The 25,875-nt window shown below is 38.1% G+C and overlaps 1 protein-coding gene across 10 annotated transcripts in view; it reads left to right on the top strand.

Moving 5' to 3' along the window:
- The window catches only part of MBNL1 (muscleblind like splicing regulator 1), a 182,382-nt gene that overhangs the window by 141,441 nt on the left and 15,066 nt on the right, over positions 1 to 25,875 (top strand). For 8 of the 10 annotated variants that reach the window (XR_005526269.1, XM_039221416.1, XM_039221414.1 and 5 more), the window contains 4 exons: positions 8,553 to 8,753; positions 20,576 to 20,833; positions 22,021 to 22,074; positions 22,999 to 23,152. Coding sequence is in view for 9 of the 10 variants with exons in the window: in XM_039221416.1 (XP_039077347.1) it covers positions 8,553 to 8,753; positions 20,576 to 20,833; positions 22,021 to 22,074; positions 22,999 to 23,152 (667 nt within the window). In the remaining variant the exon portion in view is untranslated. The remainder of the gene's footprint in view (positions 1 to 8,552; positions 8,754 to 20,575; positions 20,834 to 22,020; positions 22,075 to 22,998; positions 23,153 to 25,875) is intronic. The other 2 variants (XM_039221411.1, XM_039221410.1) reach the window with 1 other exon arrangement.

Raw genomic sequence — 25,875 nt, 5'->3', positions numbered from 1 at the left:
GATTTGGTTAAAAAAGCTTAGTCATGATCATTCTTGCTAGCATAAAATATAGGATAAGAGCTCTCTTTTACAGCTGACCCTCTCACACAGTTTCAAAGACCTGATAAATCCTTGGGGTGGCTACTACTTTCGCTGATATAAGATCTCTCCTTGATGTGAGTCACTTTGTTGCCCTTAAACATTTAAAGCCTAATTACTGCCAGTCTGTATCCTCTCTGTCACTGGGGGCACCTCCAGGGCAGCAAGTGTCATTCCCACACTGCGGAAACTAGTGCTGGTCATGGCAGGGAGCACCTCGCTATGAAGGCTTGGCCCATCTCCTGAGTTAGTCCCTGAGTGCTGCCCTCAAGGCCATTCCAGGGTCATCATGTGGGTAATCCTGGGACAAACTGTAAATAGTGTTTATGCTCATCTCTGTGAAATACAGTAACAAACGCGGTGTTTATGAAATCACAAAATCGCACTTTCAAAAACCATCAGAAAAATCACATTTTCTGGTGGTTTGGGTGGGAAGTTCTCAACATAGACAAAACATTTATTTGTTGTGAGCACATTCAGGCTTTATGTTAATTTTCCCTCATGTGACTAGATTTGAATGTGGAATTACCCTTCTGCTAACGGCGTCCTGAGATCATAGTCTAAAAATAGACCCTGTTCAGGGTGACGTTTTTCGTAATAAAGATAGAAGTCATTTTAATTATTCAATTTTAAAACATTTGGGGTTTTAATGACTGTGGAGAAGGCTTTACTCCAGGAAATTTGCCTTCAAAACCCCACCCGAGACTTTGCGGTCCTTTGTGTGGCCAGCCCTGTTTTGATGAGGGGCATGATACGGAGATTCAGAAATCAATGAGATGCCGTAACCAGCTGCGTACTGCAACTTTACTTCTGGGTCTACAAGTAGGGATTAAAGCAGAGCTGGAAGCAGCCAGCATGGCCTCTAGGACACATGTTAGTGTTTGAAGACCCAGCACAAATGTGGATCCAACCCGGGTAGTGGTTCTACCAAAGGAGATGATAACTGCGAGCAGATCCATAATATCAGGAGTAGTAGTATGAGCAGTTTCAGGGTCTGTAGTCAAAGAGGTGAAGCACCTTAATATTCTAGGAGTTATCAGTTTGGGCCCCAAACCATAGCTTGAAGGACCATGTAGAGAAGGAGCTGGGGAGCTCTAATCAAATCCAGAGAAGCATCTCCTGTCGTGCCTGGCATATAGCAGAGATCGAAAACTTCTTGAGGAGTGTAAGAGTGAAGTAAGGAGTTTCCCCAAATACAAGGAAGACAGCAGAAGTCTGTAGTAGTTTACCTGCCCCTGTGATTCCAAAGGAATCGTAAGCAGAAGCCAGAGCACAAGCCCAGCAACCTGTACAGTTATAGAGACAGCAGCAAAGAATGCGGCACACGGTCAGCTATGCATTGGCAGAGGCCGCTAGGGGCTTGGGGAGAGTACCATTGAGACTAGGAAGTAGCAACTATGTAATTCACTTGGGTTTTCATCTTTTCATAAATTTTGAGAGACCGGGTCTCTAAATTTAAGATTTTTAGAATAGGACATTGGACTGACTTGGGGAATTCAGGGATTTATAGGAGAGTTCCCCGTTTGCGTGGACTTCATTGTGTTGTTGTGAGATGCACCAAACCAAGAACCAGAAAGAGGACTTAACATTTTGGGGGCAAATACAACACTCTTTAAGGGCATTTACTGCACTCACTTCTTTTTGTGTCACAAGTCCTCATAACCGTCCTATAAAGTAGATATTATTATCTCAACTTGAGCAACAGAGGTACAGAGGTTCCAAAAGGTTGAATAATTTGCATGAGGTACATAGGTAGTGTGTAGCAGGGCCAGGCTTTTAACCCAAGCTGTTCAGGTTCTGGCGTGCATGCTGTAGAAACACTAATTGGAGACACGTCACCAACCACAGCTGTGGGTCCCTGGTTGATTCACTGGAAATCTCTGAACTTCTTCAGCATATAGTGAAAGTTTAAAATAGATTCTCTGCAAGTTCCTAACGATCTTATAACAAAATTATTCCCATTTTGTAAGATGAGAAAATAAGTAGTTGAAAATAACTACTTGAATTTATCTATGTCTACTCCCTAAAATTTGCATAATAAATTATTAAATAACTGCCGTTAATTCTATTATCATTTCTCAGCTCCTAATAAAAATGTAAAAAGATCACATTTCTCTCTATTATGTGACATTTGAAGATAAATGGAAGACCTATAGACTTTGGTTATACAAATTTTAAAAATTAAGTATTTGTATTTTTTCCCTAAGTACTAGTTTAAAAAATGATGGCATTGCCATCTGATGTAAAGAGAAGCCAGCAAGAAAACTAAACTACCTAACCAAATATAGACCATATCTTGAGGCTCACAACTTGGAAGCATCTGGAATGTTTCTTTGGTCCATCCCAGAAAGATGTCTTCAGAAATTCTGTTGATTCCAGCTGCCCTTGTCCTTGAAGAGCTCTGCACAGGTGGTGGTTGTGAAGAGCTGTCTGAGCTTTGGAGTCGCACCAGCAGTGCCCTCATCTGCCTTGCTCTGTGCTCTCAAAGGATAGCACTGGCCACCCATCATTTCCAGTGGCAGCTTCCCTTCTGGTACATGTGCCTAGGCACCTTGAGGTACATAACTCAAGTTGAGTTACTGTGCCTTTCATGAATTTGAAGTAGCCTAGGGATAAAGAAATTCAAAGTTATTGGACTCAGCTAAAATCTTGGAAGCTTCGTTGCTGTTCCCATCACCTCACCTTTGCTGTCATGGTATTTCTGTGTCAGTTGGCAGTTGAGTGCTGAAAGCTTTCAAGTCATCGTTTGTCACACGTCCAGGAACACCTAGAGTTCTTAAATTGGCTCTTAGTGCTTTCCCCTCCAGTTTATCCAACTACTGATGGACATAAGTCCACTTCATGACCAAGTGATTCTGGTAAAATGTTTCCACGGCCATCATCCTGAGTCGTGCTCCCTCTGCCTGCATACTTCTAATGCCTATTTCGGTCAAGGAGCCTGTGCTTCCTGGAGCAGCTTGACAATGGCCCGAATCTTAGGGACCAGGCCATATGTGTTGGTACCTTTTTACTTGATGGGCCAGAGGCCAGTCTTCTTTATTTAAATGTTTGTTACTTCAGTAAAACTGGATTGAAGGATAAAGTCAAATTAAAAATGAAGCCAGGCGGTCATTGTGATTTGCCCAGTCAGCAAGTCAGTCTAGAAGCAGGCTTTAAACGGTATTTCTTATTTTAATTCCAGTCATATGGTGCCTTCTTCGGAAAAAAAAAAAAAAAAAGACACTGTAATGTGAATTTGTTGAGAACTTCCATTAGCTTTTGGCCATTTATATTCAAAATAATTGTTTATAGAGACCTCTATAGCTCCTGTACAGGATTGTGTATACCCAGAAACATGGTTTCCTACACTTTGTGTGTTGTCAAGTAAAAATAAAGCTTTATTCTTTCACTGCTTGCAAGATCCACCTTTACAAAGACACACACATGCACGCACGCATGCATTCACAAAGGTAAAATCGAGAAAAATCTGACAAAATTTGTCTTCCATAAATTGCAACAGACACTGATTAGATATTATTTATTATATACACTCCACTCATTAAAAAAAAATCACAAACAGTGTATCCAAAACAAACAGTGATTCACATAATAGTTAGGCCTCTCTGATATTTGTAATGTTACAGCACAGTAATAATCTATTACTGAAAAAACTTAGCTCAGCATACAAATAAACAAAAATAAATTATACTTTTCAAACAAGCATACTAAATAAATGATTAAATTTTCAGGTGGAGAGGAAGTAACATGAAATCTCTCTCTTTTTTTTTAATGTTCAAGTATCTATACTAGAAAATATTTAATGCATTTGCTGGTTAGTTTGTGTTCTGGAGAAAACCGGTTAGTCAATCCATTAATGCAGTCATTTAGCAAATGTGTGTAGGGGACCGGTGTAGATTGCAGTCAGAGGCTGTGTGCACAATGAAGGCAGCACAGCGCCTAAGGCAGCAGTCTGAGTGCCTGCAGGGTAGAAGAGACGGTTAAGTAAACACATTTGGTGATCAGTGCCAAATTCAAGTACCAAAGAGTTCTCTGGTAACAGAGGGTAGGAGAAACCTCTTCAGAGTTGAAGATGTGGGCGGATGATGGGAAGCATCAAGAGAAAGAGTCGTGATTCTTGAAGCATGATTAGGAATTAAACAGGTGGGTTGGGAAGGAGCAGCCTTCAATGTAGAGGGAAAACCATGTTATGAAGAAAGTCATCAGGGAACGTGTCTCCCTAATGACCTCACGTAGAATCAGAAATCTGAACCTATTTCTGTCTTTAAATAGTAGAAGACCACATAATGTATAGAAGTGGAATTACCCAGGAGACTTGAAAAAGTACTGCAGAGTAATGTGAGGAGTGGGGAGGGCCGGGACATTCGGGGGTTGAGGCTCTCCAGAGGATTCTAATGGCCAGCCAGCACTGAGAGCCTCAGGTTTCAGAATCACCTGGAATCAGACACACCTTGTCCAAATCCTAAGTCTTGCATGCACTCATTTGTGACTATGGACACATAATCTGTGTGAGCCCTTTTCCTTGTCTGTGGAGTGGGAGGGACTAATGAAACGCCCCTGACAAGACTAAAATTCATTCACATATTCATTCATTCACTCATTTTCCAGCATATGTTTATTGAGTACTTACTATGTTCTAGGCAGCTGGCTAGATTCTAGGGATTTGGCAATGAACTCCACAGATATCTGCCCCTCCCTGCCACTAAAAACAGAAACAATGGAGGTTTTTTTTTTCCCTTAGCCCCATGCAGTGTATATTTTACTGTTATGAGAATTAAATATAATCACACAGGTAAAGCACTTAGCACAATGCCTGGCACACAGTAAATAGAGGGAAGTAGAGTAATAATCATGTTTGCTCACATTTTATTATGGTCATGATGTGGAATTGAATAACATTTCAATTTATAATACAGCCCGATTACTTAAAGGAATCAAAATGTCTCATTTAAAACAAACAAGTGATTAGCCCATAAATGCACCGGCATTAGTAAGAGTGCAGTTTGTTTTTTTCTCTTCACTGGCAAAAGGCAATCATAAGTCAACCTTCCTTAGGCCTTCCAGGAACAAAGATATCTGTAAATCATTATTACAAGAATGGGCTCAGTATCAGATGCACCAGTAACATAGTTATATGTCATCCTGCAGAGACTCAGAGAACATGGGATGCACTTGATAATACCATAGCGTTAATATCCACCCTTGTACTTCTGCTGAACCGTCTGCACGATGGCTTTGGGAATGGAGACTTGGCAATGAAGCATCTTCCCCCCGCCCCCCTTCACTAATCCGACTAGGGCACATTGATAGGGTCAAGCAGTGACCGACCTGGCAAGGTGCTCTTTGAAAAAGGAATGTAACAAATTTGCAAAAACGCAAAATAACGGAAAGAATGTTGCAATCTTTGGGGGCAGCTTTTGGAATCAAGTTTCACAGTGTAGAGGTATTATTATTATTATTATTAATTATTATTATTGATCAACTCCCTGTTTAGCAAATAGCTCTGCTTATGTGAAAGAGGGAACAATTTGAGGGAATGCTTGCTGCATAGTTGATGTTTCAGATTTTTTTTTGATCTTTTAAAAAATATATTTATTTATTTTGGGGGGAGCACCAGTGGAGGAAGGGCAGAGAGAGGGAGACGGGATCCAAAGTGGGCTTTGAGCTGACAGAAGCAAGCCCGATGTGGGGCTCAAACTCATGAGCCATGAGATCATGACCTGATGTTTCAGATTTTTAAAGCTGCTAGATTTTACTTGCAGACAGTGCCCTAGAAGGCTTCAGATTTGAATTTGCTCTGCAGAATTCAGTCAGAAAATCCATTCACCTGATGACTCGATAGAAAACAATCCAGCAGGAAAATTGTTGCCAGTAAATAAGATCAATATGTTGAGTTTGTAGTATTCTTTTATCTGTACTATGTACCTGCTGCATTATATACCTTGTGGATTATAAATTTATACGGTGATATTTAACAGTGCTGAATTTTATTGGTCACTGGTTGTATTTTCTTAAAATAAGAATACATTTCTTAAAGAAAAATGATTTTCTTGCCTCCAAATAGCTGTATAAATTTGACCTCTGCTTCTAAATAATTACGGTAGATTGTGTACAATGACATAAACATCTCAGTAACCTTCCAAAGTATACATTAAGAAGGTTCTACCTGGAAAATACATGTTAATTCATAGCAATAGAATACAAAGAGGAATGATACAGACTGGCTTTGTTGTCCATATTTTAAACAGCCGTCTGGTCTTCTGTGCTTGCTTTCTTACAATTCTTAAATACCTAATAAGAAATTAAAGTGGTGGTCTGATTGAAATTACAACCAGTGTATATGTAACAGTGTATGTTTAACCTGAATATTTCTGAGTAGAAGTCCAAGTTCAACACATATTCATTGTACAGGTCAACACTTGTTCTGACAGCAGAGCTGTCTAGAATCAGCTGCTATTCAAGTAGCTGTTGATGGAGAGAGATTGCTCTGGGCCCCAGTTTCTGACAGATTATTGATTGTTTATATCTGGAATGCTCAGGTGGTTTCCTGTTGTCAGTGCTTTGGGCAAAAATGGGGCTGAGGATCAGAGGTGTTACTTTAGGCCACTTCATCAGGCAGGAGCCAATGACCTGGCAGGGTAGCGAACATGGCACTCAAGCCAGTACGTTTGGAAGCGTCATTATAACTTGAAAATAGGAGTGGAATGTGTGGTATATTGTTTCATCTCCCTAGTGAATCAAATTATGTATGAAATGTTCTGTTTCCCATCGTCTTAATAAGAATGTGTACACTAGCTGCAAAGATTCTGTCCTAAAATAATTTGTGAAGTCAGGAAAAGAGTGCATCCCATAGAACATGGATTTTCAACCTCAACACTACTGACATTGGGGCTGGATAATTCTGTGTTGTGAGGGCTGTTCGGTGTGTTGCATACAACTTAGCATCCTTGGCCTCTACGCTTTAGACGCAACAGCACCCCCAAGCTGTGACGATCAGAAATGTTCCCAGACATTGCCAAAGGTGCCCTACAAGGCAATATTACCTATGTAATTGAGAACTGCTGCCCTAAGAAAAACAGAATACTCGAATTCCATTTTACCCTTCTAAACACGGGACAAGTCAGGGCCAGCCTAAATAAGTGTGTGTGTGTGTGTGTGTGTGTGTGTGTGTGTGTGTGTGTGTGTGTATTACATCTTAATTACATAAAACTTTATTCCAAAGCTCTCTTGAATACTATATAAACTCAGGGTTCATCTAACTTCATATTTCTATAGGATGGGAGAATTGGCTATTCTAATGTTCCTTTCATTCTAAAAATGTTTTCCAGGATTCTGTTCCTTTTACCACAGGGTAAAGAAAATTAATTGTTAAAAAAAAAAAAAAAAGTCCCTTAAAGAACAGGATCCATTTTGTCCATGAATTTTTGTGTTCTGGAGACAAACATTATTGTTACACAAAATATCAAACTTCAAGAATTGAAACTCTGTTAAATTAGGAAGCTAAAATATGCCACCCATGGGTAGAAAATTGTTGAGCTAGATTATGTCTTAAAAACTGGAAAAGCAAATTGCTAAAGTAGATTTCCGGTAAATTATTTAATTCTACTTAAGAATGGATATATTTCCTGATATGCAGATCTTCATATCACATCCTCCTATATCCATGAAAGCATTTCTGGCAGAAATTCTACCTTGTAAAAACAAAATACCATGTGTATTTTAGTTTAACCGTGTAGCATTTCTGTAGAAGTTTTCTGTTTCAGACTTTCAGACACTCAGAATGGCTTCTCCCTAGTAAGGTAAATGCTTTGTTAAATATGTCACAAGGGGGTGATAAACTGGTGGAATATTTACAGTTTCTTTGGAAGAACCTGCAACAAGTGAATATGCCAAACACTTTACCTCATGTGTTCAAGAGAAATGGTGTCATCATCATCTTTCACATATCCCATGAGATTTATTTCCAGTTTACATTGACTGTGAAACTCTGTTATCCCCTAGGAGTTATGCTTTATTTACTCCAGACAATAGGACACTGGCAACCCATTAAAAGTTGTAAACAGATCTTTCAAGTTCATCTGACATAGCGATTATAAAATATATTTCTTAGACAAGTTTCTAGGATTATATCAGGATAAAAATGGAGATTATATGACCCCAGGAGGTTTCCGTATTGAATAATTGATCTGTTATTCAAAAAGAAATTACAAAAATCATGTTCAAAATCCCAGCAGAAAATTTAATGGGCAAATTGTTATTATATTCTAAAAAAGCATTGATTTGAGGAATGCTTATCCCAGAAACATTCTTATCCTGAATGAGAGTAAATAAACACAGAATTAAATGAAAAGGGGCAGGGAGGGAAGGAAGAATGGATTATGGATGGATGAATGGAGGAGGGATAGATACATATTGTAGGATATCAAATTTGAACCAAGACCTGTGTATTAAATTTTGCTTTTTATTTTATTTTTCAGCCAATGTTTTCAGTTGCACCAAGCTTAGCCACCAATGCATCAGCAGCCTTTAATCCCTACCTGGGACCTGTTTCCCCAAGCCTGGTTCCAGCAGAGATCTTGCCGACCGCACCAATGTTGGTCACAGGGAATCCTGGGGTCCCCGTGCCTGCGGCTGCTGCGGCTGCTGCACAGAAGTTAATGCGGACAGACAGACTTGAGGTAGGAAGGCTTCACTGCTTCCTTGATGTACTCCGTTCTGATTTTGACTTCTTTCGCGGCTGTAAAGGTTAAACAACACCTGAAGCAGAGATCTTGGTTTGGTGTTTGGAGCATTTTGCTAGAATTTAGGTATGCTGCATTTGACCAATGTAATGTTTATGAGAGCCACAGCATCCGTATGTATAATAGCGGATAGGAACTTGGACTCTGGGGTTAGGTAGCTTGTTACTTCTGAGCCTCAGTTTCCTCTTCCTTAACATGGAGATAATGACGGCCCTTACCTCAAGGAGTGTCTGCACACAGCAAATGCCTCCTAAATGTTTGTTGTTATTGTTGTTATTAAAAACAACCAAGGGGCACCTGGGTGGCTCAGTTGGTTAAGTGTCCGACGTCAGGTCAGGTCATGATCTCACCGTTTGTGGGTTCGAGCCCCATGTTGGGTTCTATGCTGATAGCTCAGAGCCTGGAGCCTGCTTCCGATTCTGTGTCTCCCTCTCTCTGCCCCTCCCCTGCTCATGCTTGTCTCTTCTCTGTCTCTCAAAAATAAATACATGTTAAAAAAATTTTAAAGAAAAAAAGAACAACCAATTCTGTTTATCCCCTCACAATTGTTCTCATAACGATTTGCTCAGCTATAACCCACAAAGTATTTTAGAATTTATTATTGGGAATTTCCTCGTAGGCTTCACAGTAGTTTGGTTGGAATAACACAGCAGCTTTGTGAAGTGTGCTCTTATGGAAATTGTTTAAGTTAGAAAGTGCATGATTTTCCATGTCTCAGAGTCGAAGATGATTAGATCTATCTGCTTTGCTATTGCTGCATGAAAATGAAATTAAGGAAATAAATCTTATATTGAAGGGGTTGTTCAGAATTGCAGCATGGCTATAAATTAATGGATTTGGTAAACCTCAGATGAAGAAGAAAATGCCAACATTACTGTACATTGAAGCTCTAAAACCTGGCATTCATGTCCAACTAAGGAACAAAATGACTTTTTCTTTTTCTTCTGGTTAGGATGAGGCGATAGTTTGGGGCATCTGGGTGGCTCAGTCGGTTAAGCGTCTGACTTCGGCTCAGGTCACGATCTCATGGTTTGTGAGTTCAAGCCCTGTGTCAGGCTCTGTGTTGACAGCATGGAGCCTGGAGCCTGCTTTGGATTCTGTGTGTGTTTCTCTCTGCCCCTCCCTGTGCGTGCTCTCTCTCTCTCTCTCTCTCTCTCTCTCTCTCCCCCTCTCCCTCCCTCTCTCCCTCCCTCCCTCCCTTCCTCCCTCTCCTTCTCCTTCTCTCTCAAAAATAAATAAATGTTAAAAAAAATTTAAAGAAAAAAAGGATGAGGCAGTAGTTAGGGCTGAGAAGTTTTGGTGTTATTAGTTACTGAGAAAGAGGCAAAATAAGGCTGTTGTGTGAACATAATTGACCCCAATAATTCATCAGTTTAGTAGGAATTATTTAATAAGCAACAGATTCTTGTTGGTAGGGTTTTACTGCATTCATTGCAAAGGATCTCAAATTTCAAGGTAGTGGTAACTGCCACCACCTTTTTAGACGGTGGTAACAGCAGTTGATATTTATTGGATAGGATTTATTCTCTCTACCAAACACAGCATCAACCCATCACATGCATTGCCTAGTTAACCTTCAAAGCAATCTGCTGAGGAAGATGCTATGAACTCCATCTTTTGGGCAAGAGATTTAGGGGAAAGCAGTGGCAATACTTACTCAAGGTCATAGAAAGGGTGCTCCAGTTGGGTGTGATCTCAGAACTCCATTTTTAAACACTGTTTAAATCTCTCATTCCCATACAAATGATAGCACAGAGAGGAAACAAGACATTTTGTCTCCCGTAGGTTCTTGAGAGTTTATTGTTTGTTCGCATGTTTACCTTTTTTGAATATTTTGGAAAAAGCTATTGACGAAGAGAGTACCATAAGGACACCTCACAAAGGACACGGAGACCTAATCGTGCACCCTCTGTGGACCAAGGCCCACTGTGTGCCACAGACACCTTGACTTGTGGGTGGTTTGTCATTCTGCAGTTGGTTGCACTTGCTCATTATTGAACTAATGCTGTTTGCAGAGAACTTAGGGAGAAGTTTAGGAATGTTAAATATTTTTTAAAAAAATCACTAGATGCTTAACATGTGAGTCACCTTCCACCCTCCCCTGAACTTTCTCAAGCAAACCCTGAGTTCATAAGGCATAATTGTTGATTGATGGGAACCAAATAGGCAGACTGGGATGACCTTTAATGAATTAGTTATTGGCAGGAGATGATATTTAAAAATCTCCCTAATGGCTGAGCTGTGTGGTCGGAACTCTTATAAACCAATCTGACCACCGTTTTCGGTTTGTAATTGGTTGTATTTTGTATAGTGTTTAATATCAGATAAGTACTTTTGGGGCGTCTGGGTGGCTCAGTCTGTTAAGCGTCTTGACTTTGGCTCAGGTCGTGATCTCACAGTTCATGGGTTCGAGCCCCACGCCAGGCTCTGCGCTGACAGCTCCAAGCCTGGAGCCTGCTTCAGATTCTGTGTCTCCCTCTCTCTCTGCCCCTCCCCCACTTGTGCACATGTGCTCTCTCTCTCTCTCTCCCCTCTCTCAAAAATAAATAAACATTTTTGAAAAATAATTTAATTACTTTTATCATTGGTTTTGGGGTTTTCTTGTGAGGAGCTCCTTTAGGTATTTTGTCTGTTTTCTGCTACAGTCACAACAGTTGGCTACTGCAGCCTGTCATTTCCTTTTAACCCAAATTCCTCTTATCTCAGTGCTTGATAGCGGTAGGGCAGCATCCTACCTTATTCTGGTTAACAGGCTGTGCTGCCCTGTCACAGTTACAACCCGTTAGCATATGGCAGTGTGAAGCTAGGGGGCATGTCTCTCCGCTTGGCACTGTGACTTTAGACACTCCTGTCTTCGGGTTATTTCCTCTCATGCTGACTGCACAACATAGCGGGATCCAAAAGGCACGGCAGTAAGTGCACACACTTATTTACCAGTTTGCCACTCATGTAGTCTTCTGGGTTTAAATCTATACTCTTGTTTTTGCCTCATGGAACTGTGAAGTACATGCTTGCATTTTGAGTTCCTTTTAAGGTGAAAAAAGTTTAAATCGGTTTAGATATTGGCCACCTGTTCCCGCTACTTCTTTCTCTCTTGCTGCTACAAACTGTTAGACCATAAGGAAATTAAAAATACCATAGATTATCAGCCTTCTGGTTCTTGTGTTTGGGAGAACTGACACATATTTACAGCACTCCCTGTGATACTACCAAAAATGTTAAGTCGAACAACAGGAATCCAAGAATTAGTGTTAGCAGTTTTGCTAATTAGATGAGTAAGCTTGGGTCAAGTTTTGTACCTTTTCTGAAATTCATATTCCACACATTAAACTTAGGGGATTGTACCAGATAATCTGTAAGATAACCTCCAGTTAGAATATTCTAAAAGACATTTAAGTTGTCTTTTTGCTTTTAATGCCAGCCACAAGTTATTGTAAATGTTATTTAAACATAACATTTAAATAAGCATATAGAAATATATCAGTTTAAATATACAAATAGACATTACATGGTTTATTAAGTGTATAGATGTAAAACATACACACCGACTTTATATCAATATGCACATTATCCATTCATTGTTGGATACCTTTTAAGAGACTTCGTAGCTGTATACTTTCTATATTGTAAAATTCAGTATTCATGGTGTTCTCTAAGGAGAGCAGGTATCTTAAATATTGGGCACTGAAATGAGGCTTTTAAAATTACATTTTTGACTTTGGGATACCTTTTTTGTAATTTGCAAGTAGCAGTTTATTTTCAGTGCTTATTTTAAGAAATTGTTGGGGCACCTGGGTGGCTCAGTCGGTTAAGCATCTGACTTCAGCTCAGGTCATGATCTCACGTAGTTTGGGGGTTCGGGCCCTGCATTGTGCTCTGTACTGATAGCTCTCAAAGCCTAGAGCTTGCTTCGGATTCTGTGTCTCCCTCTCTTCCTGCCTCTCCCTCCCCCTTCTCTCCCTCTCGCCCTCTCTCTCGCTCTCTCCCTCTCTCCCTCTCTCTCTCTCAAAAATAAGTACAAATCAAAAAAAGAAATTGTGAAAATATATAGGTACTAGAAAGGACTGAGGTTTTCAGTCATATCCTTACTTTATTATGAAGGGTTAGTAATTAAGAAAATTATTGTTTGACTTATCTTCAAGATAACGTAGTAATTTTTATGGTGCAAAAAGGATCCCTAAATGCATTCATTCCCTCATTTATTCAACAGTATCCAAAGGAAAACTATTGAACATCTTTCAAGTGAAAAGATACTATGAGGAATACCTTTGAAACCTTTTAACTGCGATCAGTAGCAAGAAGAGAGCCACATCAGAATAGTGCCATACTCACCAGTGACACCCAATAACTTGTTAAATGAATAAATGAGCCAACCAGTTAATTAATTAATCACAAAAAGATGCATGCCCTTATTCAGAGTTTAGTGTAATCCAACAAAGAAGATAACACAGGATAAATGTTTCACATTTGTTCACATTCTCCTTGGGAACATGTTTACATTTTGAGCATTCCAGCTACAAAACATGCCATCTTGTCCGTGCCCTGAGTCCCAGAGTGCTGTTTTTCAAGTTTAATGTGATTAGAATCACCTGGTATGATTGCCAAGCATGCGGGGCCTCATCCCCATAGACTGATTCAGTAAGTGTTCAGTGGGGCTTGGGAGTCTTTTTCACAAATCTGCCAGCTGATCCTAAATGCAAATAGTCTATAAAATACTTACTCAACAGGATGCCGGCACCTGTTATTTAAGGCTTAACGTTTCATCATTTACCTTATGTACAGTTATTTGTGACTCAGAATTAAAAACCTTCCTCCTCCAAAACACTTAACATTCTCCATTTTGTTAGGTTGCTAAGAACACAGTGCCCATAATGAAATAGTTCAAGTAAATGATTAAGGTCATTTATGCCACATAATAGTCTTAATCAAACAAAAAACAAGTCCACTGACCTTATATTTCAGAGGCTGATGAAGATATTAGATTGCTATTTGGTTGACTACATCATTTCTATATCAACAGTCTGTATTCCAGGAAAGGTGGGCACGTACCTGGGCTTCTGCTATTTTTCAGTTGGAGTTTGTGCTAAAACAGATTAGTTTTGTGGCGCCTGGAAGGCTCAGTCGGTTGGGTGTCCAACTTCGGCTCAGGTCATGATCTTGCAGTTTGTGAGTTCAAGCCCCACGTCAGGCTTTGTGCTGACAGCTCAGAGTCTGGAGCCTGCTTCAGATTCTGTGTCTCCCTTGCTCTCTGCCTCTCCCCCTTCCCCGCTCATACTCTGTTTCTTTCTCCTCTCTCTTCAAAAAAAAAAATTAAAGTTTTTAGAAATAGATTATTCTTGTGCTGAAAGTTTTATTCTAGTGACATAATCATGACACCAGTGTCTAATTTAGGCCACCAGATGTTGAACGCTTCTACTACTTATTGACACAGAAGAGTCTAGTGACTTTTTCCATACAGGTGTAAGACAATATGGTACCTATTGACTACATATAAAAAAAAGAGCACTTAGAGCTAAATGAGGGTCAAGTATTTGTGGAAGGGATGCCTTGATTGAGATTTTTATAGGTGTTTAATGGATTTGGCATGATATATTGCATATAGAAGACATTTGATTCAAATATGATTAGAAAAGCAGATGCTTTTAATAAGAGATTCTTATTGATAGGATTATTTTAATTTTGTATTTTTGTCAAGGGTGTTTGACTACTGCTTGTATGACATTTTAACTTCTTTAGAAAGTTACTAAGAAATAATTGAGAGTTTTGTGCACACAGGTCTAAGTAGTTTATTTTTAAAATCTCAACTAAGGCTGTAGAATGGCTCCTTACAATGTACTCACATCCCCACTTAAAACATCTAGTCTGTCGGTTACTACTTTGCGATTAGTTTGTGTTTTGTTTGGGAGATGAAGAAGTTATAAGTTGTTTAAAATACTGTAACTCCTAAGCTTAACCACTCACTTTTGCTCTTCTTTTACTCATTTCTTCATACAAATTAAATCTAACATGTTCTGTATTTTCATTTATTTACCAAAAGTGACAAAAGTAACTGTAGATTTGAGCATTTTGACATATTGATGACCTTGTTTCAGAGTTGTATTTTCCTGTCCTGTTGGTTTATACATTCACTCATAGGAATGAATAAATGAAAACCTGAAAATAGAAGGATTTTTTTAGTTGGCCACTCCTATATATTCAGATTTGATTTTTTTAATTACATGGGGTAAAGTGATAAATTCTTAGCTGTATTATCTGTAGAAATATGCATGTGTTCTCTGGCCTAATGATCGAGAGGGATTCTGCCTGTTAAATTTTAAAGACAACTCCCATTTGATCTTAACAGAAATCCACTAAGGTAGCTGAGGTGGGTATCTTTTTTTTCCCCCCATTTTTTTAGAAGGAGAAAAATGAAGTTCAGATGGGCCAGATTTGTACAATTAATAGATAACAGATTGAAAGTAGATATCACATCATCAGAGTTCTTTCTTGGGAATTTAGTTATACAGTCTACTAAGATCGTTGCCCATAATCACCAGAATTTTAAAATGGGAAGATTAGAATCCGTTTTGAGGTGAAAATATGGATAATTTCTTGGCATTAGATTATATACTCATGACCATTAATGCTGTAGTTACTTGGATAAAATCATTGATTATCCAGTATTCCTTGTTTAAAGTTTCATATAGCTTAAGCTTCATAGAAAATAAAGTCTATGATGTTTATTATTGAACAATAGTTACATATATTTGTAAGCTCCTTAAATATTAATATACATTTATATATAATATGGTACATGTTATATACTATTATATATATATATATATATAAGCTCCATATATATATATGTATATAAGCTCCTTAATATTTGTCATTAATGTTTAAATTGACTTCCCAAAATATTAAAATAGTCCTTGTTCCCTATTGTAATATGTTCTGTGTTCTGCTTTTGGAAGTTGTTTTTCAAAAATGACTACCTTAAATATGGCAAGCACAAAACATACTACCTCAAGGAGATCTTTCCTTAATGAACATGCAAATGACTGTCCGCTTTGACTAGTTCAAGAGTTGGCATTAATGTTTTTAGAATCCCAATGCCTTAACTTGCAGAACATTGCTGAGTTTAATACTACTTATAAAACCTATCATTATTCTGACCTTTTGAAATATGTTTGTCACATTTGTAAAAACAAACAAAAAAACCTAGAGGTCAAATAACAGAACTATTTATTTTAACAAGATTTGCATTGTGTGTTTTCAGCTAATCTATACATTAGCTTTCTCTGTATTCATGATTTCATAGCTGGTAAGTGTAGGAACTAAATAGAACCTACGACGTCTGATTCTAAACTCTATTTTCTACTCACTCTACCACTGCTGCTGTTTAATTAACAACAACAACAACAACAAAAAAGATTTACATAGAATTAAGTCACATTCCTTTGGGAAGGTTTTCTAAGTACTTTTGATTTTTTTAAAGTTTATAATTATGTCATAGATGGTTCTGGAAATGGATGTTAATATTTAAAGGTGTTCAGTGAGGGGTTCCTGGGTGGCTCAGTCGGGTAAGCATCCAACTTCAGCTCGGGTCATGATCTCGTGGTCTCTGAGTTCAATCCCTGCATCAGGCTCTGTGCTAACAGCTCAGAGCCTGCAGCCTCCTTCAGATTCTGTGTCTCCCTCTCTCTCTCTCTGGTCTTACACTTTGTCTCTTTCCGTGTCTCAAAAATGAATAAATATTAAAAATAATTCAAAAAAATAAAAATGTTTGGTGAATATCTTCATTAAAATGATGGCTTTAATGTTAAAGGAACCTATTACCTATTACCTATTTCGTATGAAATTTTATAAAACTTATCTGATATACAAAACAAATCCTGTCGAGTAAAAGATTCAACGAACATTTTCTTGATTGAATCACATTATGTGTTTAGCTAAATAGATGGAATTATTTTAATCTGTTTGAAAACCACTTACCAAAGTATAAAAAGTGCTTATATTTGTTGACTCACTAATGCCATTTCTGCAGATGTAACCTTAGAAAATGATTTTTAAGTGTCTATGTTCATAAATATATCCCTGGCAATATTTGTAATATGAGAATATTGGAAATGATCTAGATGATCTCTGATAGAGTTACCTATATTCTGCACATCTGTTTGATGGAATTTAATGTAGCCAGCAAAAATGATCACTCTAGATACTATATGTTAGTAAAACAAAAAAATGCTTACATACACTGTTGAACAAAAACAGGTCACCAAGTAGTAGCAGTACCATAATTACAACTATTTGAAAAACACATGCCTGCAGAGGACTGGATGAGAAAAGCAAAAAGAACCACAATGTTGTTAAAGGATTTTCAAACCTCATTTTACCTGTTGTGTTTTAAATTCTCTGTATGGTAAATCCTACAGTTTCTTATCCTGATTTGAATTCTGGCATTAAGTTTACTGAAGTTTGTCCGCCAGGTATAATTTGCTAATATGAAACCACATCTAAGAGATTTCTTTTGAGGATCAGCATAGTCTGATGTTTTCTTGAGTTCCTCAGAGAAACCAGGCCAAACTCAAATTCAGCAGTCAGGGGATGGATCCTGTTTTGTTGGTGGTGATTATTAGAGAAAAAGGTGTCTTAAGAGCATTGGGAAACGTGTTCTCTTCAGGAAGGTACCAATGCTGTAGACACATGCCGGGCACTTGGCAAACCCCTCCAGCCCCTCTGCTATACAGCTCTCAGCAGTACAAGTGTTCACAGGAGATTTTCTATCTTTTTTCTTTATTTTTTTCAAAGGCAAAAATAATGAGAGAACAGCTATTTCTGTTTATTTTCTTCTGTTCCATTTCTCATGTCAGGAGCACTCTAAGCGAGAAAAAAAATACAAATAAGTAAAAAATGCATATCATGCAAAAGCAGTGGACTAAATTCTTTGAGGCTTTGAAAAGGCTGGTTTTAGGACACATTCTAAGTGGAACGCTAGCTATCAATTCCACTTAAATAGATTTAAAGTTTTCCTGAATTGCATCTTGCAAGATATAAAGAGTAGAAAATGATAAGAAACTGATCATTAACCTATAGAAAGTGTGCACGTGCGCGCGCGCGCGCACACACACACACACACACACACACAAAGCAGATGGAAAGGAATGAGAAAGTGTATTAGACCATTTGTAGGGGTGCCTGGGTGGCTCAGTCAGTTAGGCCTCTGACTTTGACTCAGGTCATAATCTAGCTATTCATGAATTCGAGCCTCGTGTCAGACTCTGCTGACAGCTAAGAGCCTGGAGCCTGCTTCATATTCTGCGTCTCCCTCTCTCTGCCCTTCCCCTGCTCACCCTCTGTCCCTGTCTCTCTCTGTCTCTGTCTCTCTCCAAAGTAAATAAAACATTAAAGAAAAAGACCATTTGTATGCAATCTGAATATAAGTTTTTATCACCAAAAATAGGAAGAATGTTGAGACAGAAAGAGAAACAAAAAATCAAAATCAACCTGGCACCCAGGTTGTTATTTTGGGAGAATGACGCTCAAACTTCTGGCACAGGCACGCCTAGCATACTTGTTTTTGGAAACAACAAATCTTAGATTTTAATAGTTGTGAAAAAGCTCACCGTCGGACCTTTCTTGTTGGTGTGGCAAAGAGTAAGATAAATTGAAAGATAGGGTGTTAGTTCACCTGCGGCCAGGTTCCTTGTGACCATGTTCGAGGAAGCAGAATTCCTGGAGAATTCAGCCCAGAAGTGTGCAGTCACATAAAGTTTCCTACTGCATGAGACTGCCCTGACATAGATTTGCTTACGTGGAAAAACAGCCTTTTTGTTCGCATGTCAGTCTAAATTTAGCATCAGTTTCATATACGTACATGAGAAGTTTTTATTCTCATTTAAGTGGGTCTCTCTTCCTGTCTATTTTGATGAGCCTAATTCAGTAAGTGCTGGTTAGGGACTGGGGATTTGTGGGGTAGAAGCTTTGTTGCTAACACTGGTGCCCAACCAGCATGGAGGGCAATCGTTCTGGGTAACAGCTTAATCACTATCAAATTATAAACTCCTGGTTATCCTTGTTTTCTTATGTTCAAGAAGACAATTCCAATGAGAAAAGGGCTCTTCTATAACCTCCTAAGTCATCTTTGGATTCTTAATCTCTCTCAGAGTGTCTGGCCTATACTATTTCTTCAGTAAATTTTTTAAATTTAATAAAGCGAATGAGATGATGAATAAAGTTGGCTCATTGCTGCCTATGTGGAATACAAAGCTTCAGCTAGCTTGAGGTTTAAAAATAGTGCAAGATGTCATTTATAATGCTGTTTTTAAGATGTAGCATGATACAAATTATAGTGGCCTTTTTTAAAGGAAGCACTTTGCTCAATATGGGATATGACTATAAGAGGGAAAAGTAGTAGAATTAAATGTGACCCTTTTATGTACACATAGCCAAGAAAACCCGTGCCTTTTAAGTCTAACAGGGTTCCCGTTTCTCTTTCTGGCTGTACTGCAAAATAAAATGCTTGGGGTCTGTGTACTTTGTCAGTTTGTGAGAAGATAGGTGAAGAATAAAAACTGTTTCCTTGAAGCAAGAAGTAGGAACATGAAAATATCAAAAGGACATTCTGTGTTTTAGATGGCCCTCTTGTGGTAAAAAGGTCACACTATCCCAGATGGAGACAGTGCTAGAACTCCCCTGCTGGAGCAGCCCTCATGACAAACTATTAAAGTTTGAGTAAAATAAGAGGCAAAATGGAGCAGACACATGAGAAATAATCCATTTGCACCGTTTCCCCAGGGACTCCATCCAAAATTCATAGATATAAAGCAAATAAACAAGAATCTTTTTCCATCTGCTTTATATAGCTACCAAGTGAATCTCTAATCAAAAAAAAAAAAAAAGCTCTCAGAAACATTTGACGACAGAGCTATCAGATTTTACTTTTTACACTTTTACTTGTAAATAATTTCAGATTAGCACAGAAGTTGCAGAAACAGAACCGTGAGTTCCTACGTATCCTTCCCCTAGCTTACCTACATATTAACAACTTGCATGATCATGTTCTCACTTCCAAAACAAATTAGTGCAGATATTCTGCTATTAACCAATCTGCAGACCTCAGACAAATTTCACCAGCTGTCCTACAAATAGCCTCTCTCTGACCCCAGGATCATTCAGTCTGTGACAGTGTCTCATCGTTATTTGCCTTTCATGACCTTGACACTTTGGAAGAGTACTGATCAGTTATTGTGTAAAACCTTCTTTCATTTCAGTCTGTCCCATGTTTCCTGATAATTAAATGCAGGTTATACATTCTCAGCAATAATACAATGAAAGTGATGTGGTGACCTTTTTTTCCAGCGTGTCCTATGAATCAGTAGATACACGATGCCATTATGTCTTCTGATTGGTGATATTAATGTTGATCACTGGGTTAAAGTGGCGTCTGCCAGTCTTCACTGTAAAGTCACTATTTTTCCCTCGGTAATTAAGAAGTATATCCACATGGTATAAATTAGATCTTTACCGTAATTCATATTAAAAATGCATTTTCTTTCTCATGGAAATTTTCACTGAACTTGTGTTAAGTTTCACTGAGCTTAACTTGTGTACTGAAGGAGGAACTTTTCAAGTTATTTTGTTCTTTTTTTTTTTTTTTTTGCAAATGGTCTTTTCCCCTTTCGTGTGTAGCCCTCTACCACCTTTATGTTAAAATCTGCAGAAAGATTGTATTTGCCCACGTTGTTGACCAAGTCCCATGCACTTCATGACCCCCGTAGGTATGTCGAGAGTACCAGCGTGGCAACTGCAACAGAGGAGAAAACGATTGTCGGTTTGCTCACCCCGCTGACAGCACAATGATTGACACCAATGACAACACAGTGACCGTGTGTATGGATTACATCAAAGGCAGATGCTCACGGGAAAAGTGCAAATACTTTCATCCTCCCGCACATCTGCAAGCCAAGATCAAGGCCGCCCAATACCAGGTCAACCAGGCTGCAGCCGCTCAGGCGGCAGCCACCGCAGCTGCCATGGTGAGTAGGGACATCAGCTCTCTCTTGTTCGCAGTCAGTACAGCAGAGTGAATGACTAGATCTGACTACAAGCTATTCATTTATTAACCTTAATTTTTTTTTACTTTTTATTTTTACTTTTTGCTGAAGATATGTTTGTTCAGGTATCCCAGACAATACATAACGAAGTTACCGTTCACAGATGTGAGGGTAACTCCTTAAATAGTTCAGATTGCTCCTACCTGTGGCCTAACTCTTAATCCTCTGTCTTATTCTGGATATAGGGTTTCTGAAATTTCTGCTTTGTAAAGAACACCTGTCTCCTCTCCGATTTAACGATACTGCCATTTCCAGTCCTCTTATTTTTTTTGTGTGTGCCATCTAATCAGCCATTGTTCTCCTTCGGTGTGTTCTTTTGCACATCAAGGCTCTTCTCTCCATAGATCTTGCTTTTAACAATAACATAATCTGGAACTGTTTAGGAGAGTTGCTTAACCAAAATCGTTTTTAGGATTAGCTACAAGATTTTGAACAGTGTGCTATCTAGATCGTCTTAAATAACATTGTGGCATAAATGCCATTGTAACACTAGAGAAGCTTGACTATGCCATTATATAGAAAGGAGAAAGACAGCAGTACTCAAGGAAGAAATTGGATCATTTAGAACAGAAACCTATATTCTTAAGGTAAATTTCAATGTGATCTAATAGCTGATTTTAATGAGTCCATTCTTTGTTCTTTGCTTAGCTGTTTTAATGTTGTCCTTTTCTTTACATAAATATATATGACTTATACATTAAAATAGTCATAAAAAACACTGTGTGGTTTTCACAGCACAGTAAAATAATCACGAGAGAGGTCTTTTCTGTGTTTATTTATGGATACTTGAGCAAAAATACAGAAGGCAGACTCTCTCCGCCTCTCTACCTTTCACTCTTTTTTTTTTTCTGTTAGAGTATCTTGTTTGTAATTAACTACAAAGAGGAGTTATCCTCCCCATAACAACTCAGTAGTGCCTTTATTGTGCATGCTTAGTCTTGTTATTCGTTGTATATGGCATTCCGATGATTTGTTTTTTTATTTGTTTTTTCTCACCTACCCAAAAATGCACTGCTGCCCCCATGATGCACCTCTGCTTGCTGTTTATGTTAATGCGCTTGAACCCCACTGGCCCATTGCCATCATGTGCTCGCTGCCTGCTAATTAAGACTCAGTCGGCTGTCAAATCACTGAAGCGACCCCTCGAGGCAACCTTTGACCTGGTACTATGACCTTTCACCTTTTAGCTTGGCATGTAGCTTTATTGTAGATACAAGTTTTTTTTTTTATCAATTTAAAAATATATATTCCTTTTTCTGTTGTAAAATTATAAAGTACAATGAAAAACTGAGTGTGGTTTCCTGAAAAAATTAGTGGAAAGACTCTACTGTGAGTACCTGGACGGATATCATACAATGAAAGATTCCGAAAGCCCAGCAGCCCACATTCAGTTTAACTGCATTGTAGAATGTTCTAGTGAAATACTTTAAGGACATTAAAAATGTATTTTTGACTGTATATTTATGTACCTGTTCGGTTAGCATGGCTTTAGTAATAGAATTGTTTATTTTTTAAAAATATTTGTATAAGTTCAGTGTTTAAGAAAAAAAAAAAAAACTTGCATGCTCTGGGACATTTGCATGTCTAGGTAGGTCTGGGGGGAGGAGGTGAGTGGGATGAGGTTTATTTTACCTGTTCCGGTCATTCTGTACGATTAACTATTAACATCGCTTATACTCGTCAGTGTCCTCATGGAGCTCGCAGTGCAGCTTTTCTTCTTGCCCCAAACCAGTGGCTTCTCACAGGAAGCCAGAAGCATTATGGGACTTAAAACACTTTAACACATGATAACATGTGCTCTTGTCCTAGTGGGTTGTTTTTTTTTTGTTTGTTTTGGTTTTGGGTTTCTTTGGTTTTTTTGGAAAAAAATAATGCTTCCTTTAAAGCTTTTATCTTGCCTTTTTTTTTTTTTTTTTTGGATCCCCTTTAATTTTTGTTGATTGGAATCCTACCCCACCCCCCGGGTAGTTCAGTGCTCTGCTGCTTGCTTGCTCATGCTTCCTAACAATTTTAGCCTTCAACTGATTTTTCTTTTTTCTTTTTCTCTTTTTACTGGTATTTGTTTTTTATACTCGTTCACTAAACAGGGAATTCCTCAAGCTGTACTTCCCCCATTACCAAAGAGGCCTGCTCTTGAAAAAACCAACGGTGCCACCGCAGTGTTTAACACTGGTATTTTCCAGTACCAACAGGCTCTAGCCAACATGCAGTTGCAACAACATACGGCATTTCTCCCACCAGGTAAGGGGGCTAAGCTTGTTCATGAGCGAATCTGGGGAGCTGCAGAGAGCTATGCTGGTAGAGCAGATAGGCCGGGCCCCCAGTGTGCTGTTAGCCATAGATAAGTTGCAAGGTAAGGTGGTCCACAGTAGCAGCTGAAACTGAGGTATCTTATGTGGTTTTCCTTAAATGCGAAGAATCTTAGCATAATGAAAAGTGGATCAAAGATCATTGTGGTGTTTTATAGATTTATTTTTGTTTGTGTAATTCGGAATTGAAATATAGTTCTCTTTTTTTTTTCTCTTTTCCTCAACACCGTTTTATGTCTGTCAAGCTATTTTACGACATTCTCCTGCTGTAAGACCCCTTTGCCTTCACGATTCCAGAGTCCATTTGAATTCTATGAAATGACACTTCCAGTTTTGCTTTTTATTTTTCAGCCTTTTTGTTTTTGAGGTGGAGAGTAAAAGAAAACTGACTCTGATCCAGAGCTCCTAAAAAGTGTGGCAATCAGTACATTGCTTAAAATCATTATTTGCTCATGAGCTGATATTCAGAGAGTCCTAAGTGCTCAGGGAGATTTTTTCTACTAATGAGTTATATATACATTTGTGGCTTCATTGGATTTAAATGTAGTCACATAAACATACTGTAGAACTATCCACAAGGCTATAAAATTTAGAAACATTAATCAGTCATTTAATTACCTGAAATGTATTAATTTTACTCACCCTCCATTTACTTCAGAAAATACATGTTAAACTTCTTATGGTCTTGAATTCAACTAAGCAAAGACTCTAATCCCAAATTCCTCTTTACCTCTTAACTTTTCTAAAATAATTACCAAGGGTTCAGAGATTTATTTAATAAAATAATTTTATCACTAATTAAATTAATTATTGATAAGGTATATATGTCAGAAGTCCAGCACGATTAGTATATTATGCTATATTGATAGCACTTAAATGCATTAGGTTCATAATGCCATGAGAGAATGTGAGAATTTATTTTTGAATAGGGAACAAAAGAATAAATTATATTCACATTAGTTTTTACTGCTGAGCACAACTTTTATACAGTGCATCTCTGAAAGCTGGCCCTCCATATGTAGAATATGTAACAAGATTCAGTGAACTGGGGTATCTGGAGTATTACATGACTTATGATGCATTATGCCTTAGGCACCATGGATGAAATATTTCTACTTAGGAAATAGTTATCTATCCATTTGCACTTTGTCCATTTTAGGATACAGATTAGATCATTTTGATCTGTAGCATATTTATTGCATTCTGAGGGGAAAATCACATTTCTCTTACATTTTATAAGGTTAAAAGTTTTTTCTCAACATATATAGGTTTTCAGAGGTTTCCAGAATTTAATCTTTTTGTTTTTATATAAATTGCCATGCCCCTAAATTGATGCCATCTTCATCAAATGATCTATCAAGTTTTCTATAGTCAGATCACTAAAAAAGTTTTAAGGGATTGTAGGTAATTACCATAATCTCTTTGAAGAAGCTAAAGATTATTTTTGTCAGCTTATTTCATTGAGTAAAACATTGCCATTAGAAGTGAATTTATTTATTTAACATCTATAAATAAAAAAATCTAACTTCCCCCATACATTATTTAGGGAAATCTAACATTTCAGTCTTAATAAATGGGATTTACGTTAGTTTCTCCAACAACATTCAAAGACTAAGGACTTTTCTAAATAAGCATAACCATTCATTGCCTGATATTTATGACAGTAATCTCTCCCTAGAAAGGCTTTTAGTCTGTGGATAAGACAGAACAAAAGATACTAGGTAAGGATCAAGTCGGCGGGAGGGGGGAGAACAGTAAACACATTTGTAATTCAAAATCATACTTATCTCTTCTGGAAATGGAGCGTTCTTAACATAAATAAAGTGTATCACAGTATATGGAAATGTGCTGAAAATGTTAAGATACATTTGCATTTTATAATGAATTTTGCATCAGAGATACTCTATATTTTGTTCTTGATACTTCTAATCAACATGACATAAAATTATTACAGTAATATAAAATTACGTTTATTTGTAAGCTCGCTTTAAAGGCCTTAACCTTTATTAGTCATATAATCAGAAGTAGGTAATACCTTCATCATTCTTTTAAAATATTGTCATTATTTGTCACATTTGCCTATGTCCAAAAATTTGGCTCTATGACATTTAAAGCTTAAAATGGATAGCCCATCTTTACTGTTGCCAAACCACTTTGTCAGACAGCCAGAAAGGAAAGAAATCTGATGCAGAGAATGTAAACTAAAATGCCTTAGGGGCCAGGAAGGATATATAAACAAATGGAGCAAGAAATAAATTAGGAGCTGTGGGGTCTGGAAGGCACTGGGGAGCACAGGCCCAATCTAAAGGGAATGCTGAGTGTTTTGACTTAGCCTTCTATTGCCTCAGTGAAACATTGCCTGGCAGGTTGTACCTGTTGTACACTGCACATCCTTTGTGGCTCCATTTACATTATAGGGTGGTTGTGTCTCTGCCTCCCATGGTTGGTTGTACAGACCGGCACAATCTAATGTAGGGGCCCTGATGCCCAGTATTGCCAGATTTTTAAAATTTTTTTCCCAGATATTTACCTCATTTGGATGGTTACATATGAAATTTCTCAGATTAAAAAAAATGTTAGAACTAATTCAGTTTCTTAAATGCCCTTTGAGAACTACAGGAAATCCATCCTACCACACATTCGTGTAATCTCCTG

Source organism: Hyaena hyaena, unplaced genomic scaffold (assembly GCF_003009895.1).
Source record: "Hyaena hyaena isolate Hyena2069 unplaced genomic scaffold, ASM300989v1 scaffold_980, whole genome shotgun sequence".
NCBI classification, from domain to species: Eukaryota; Metazoa; Chordata; class Mammalia; order Carnivora; family Hyaenidae; genus Hyaena; species Hyaena hyaena.
The sequence above is the reverse complement of the archived record's forward strand: the minus strand, read 5'-3'. Positions and strand labels throughout refer to the sequence as shown.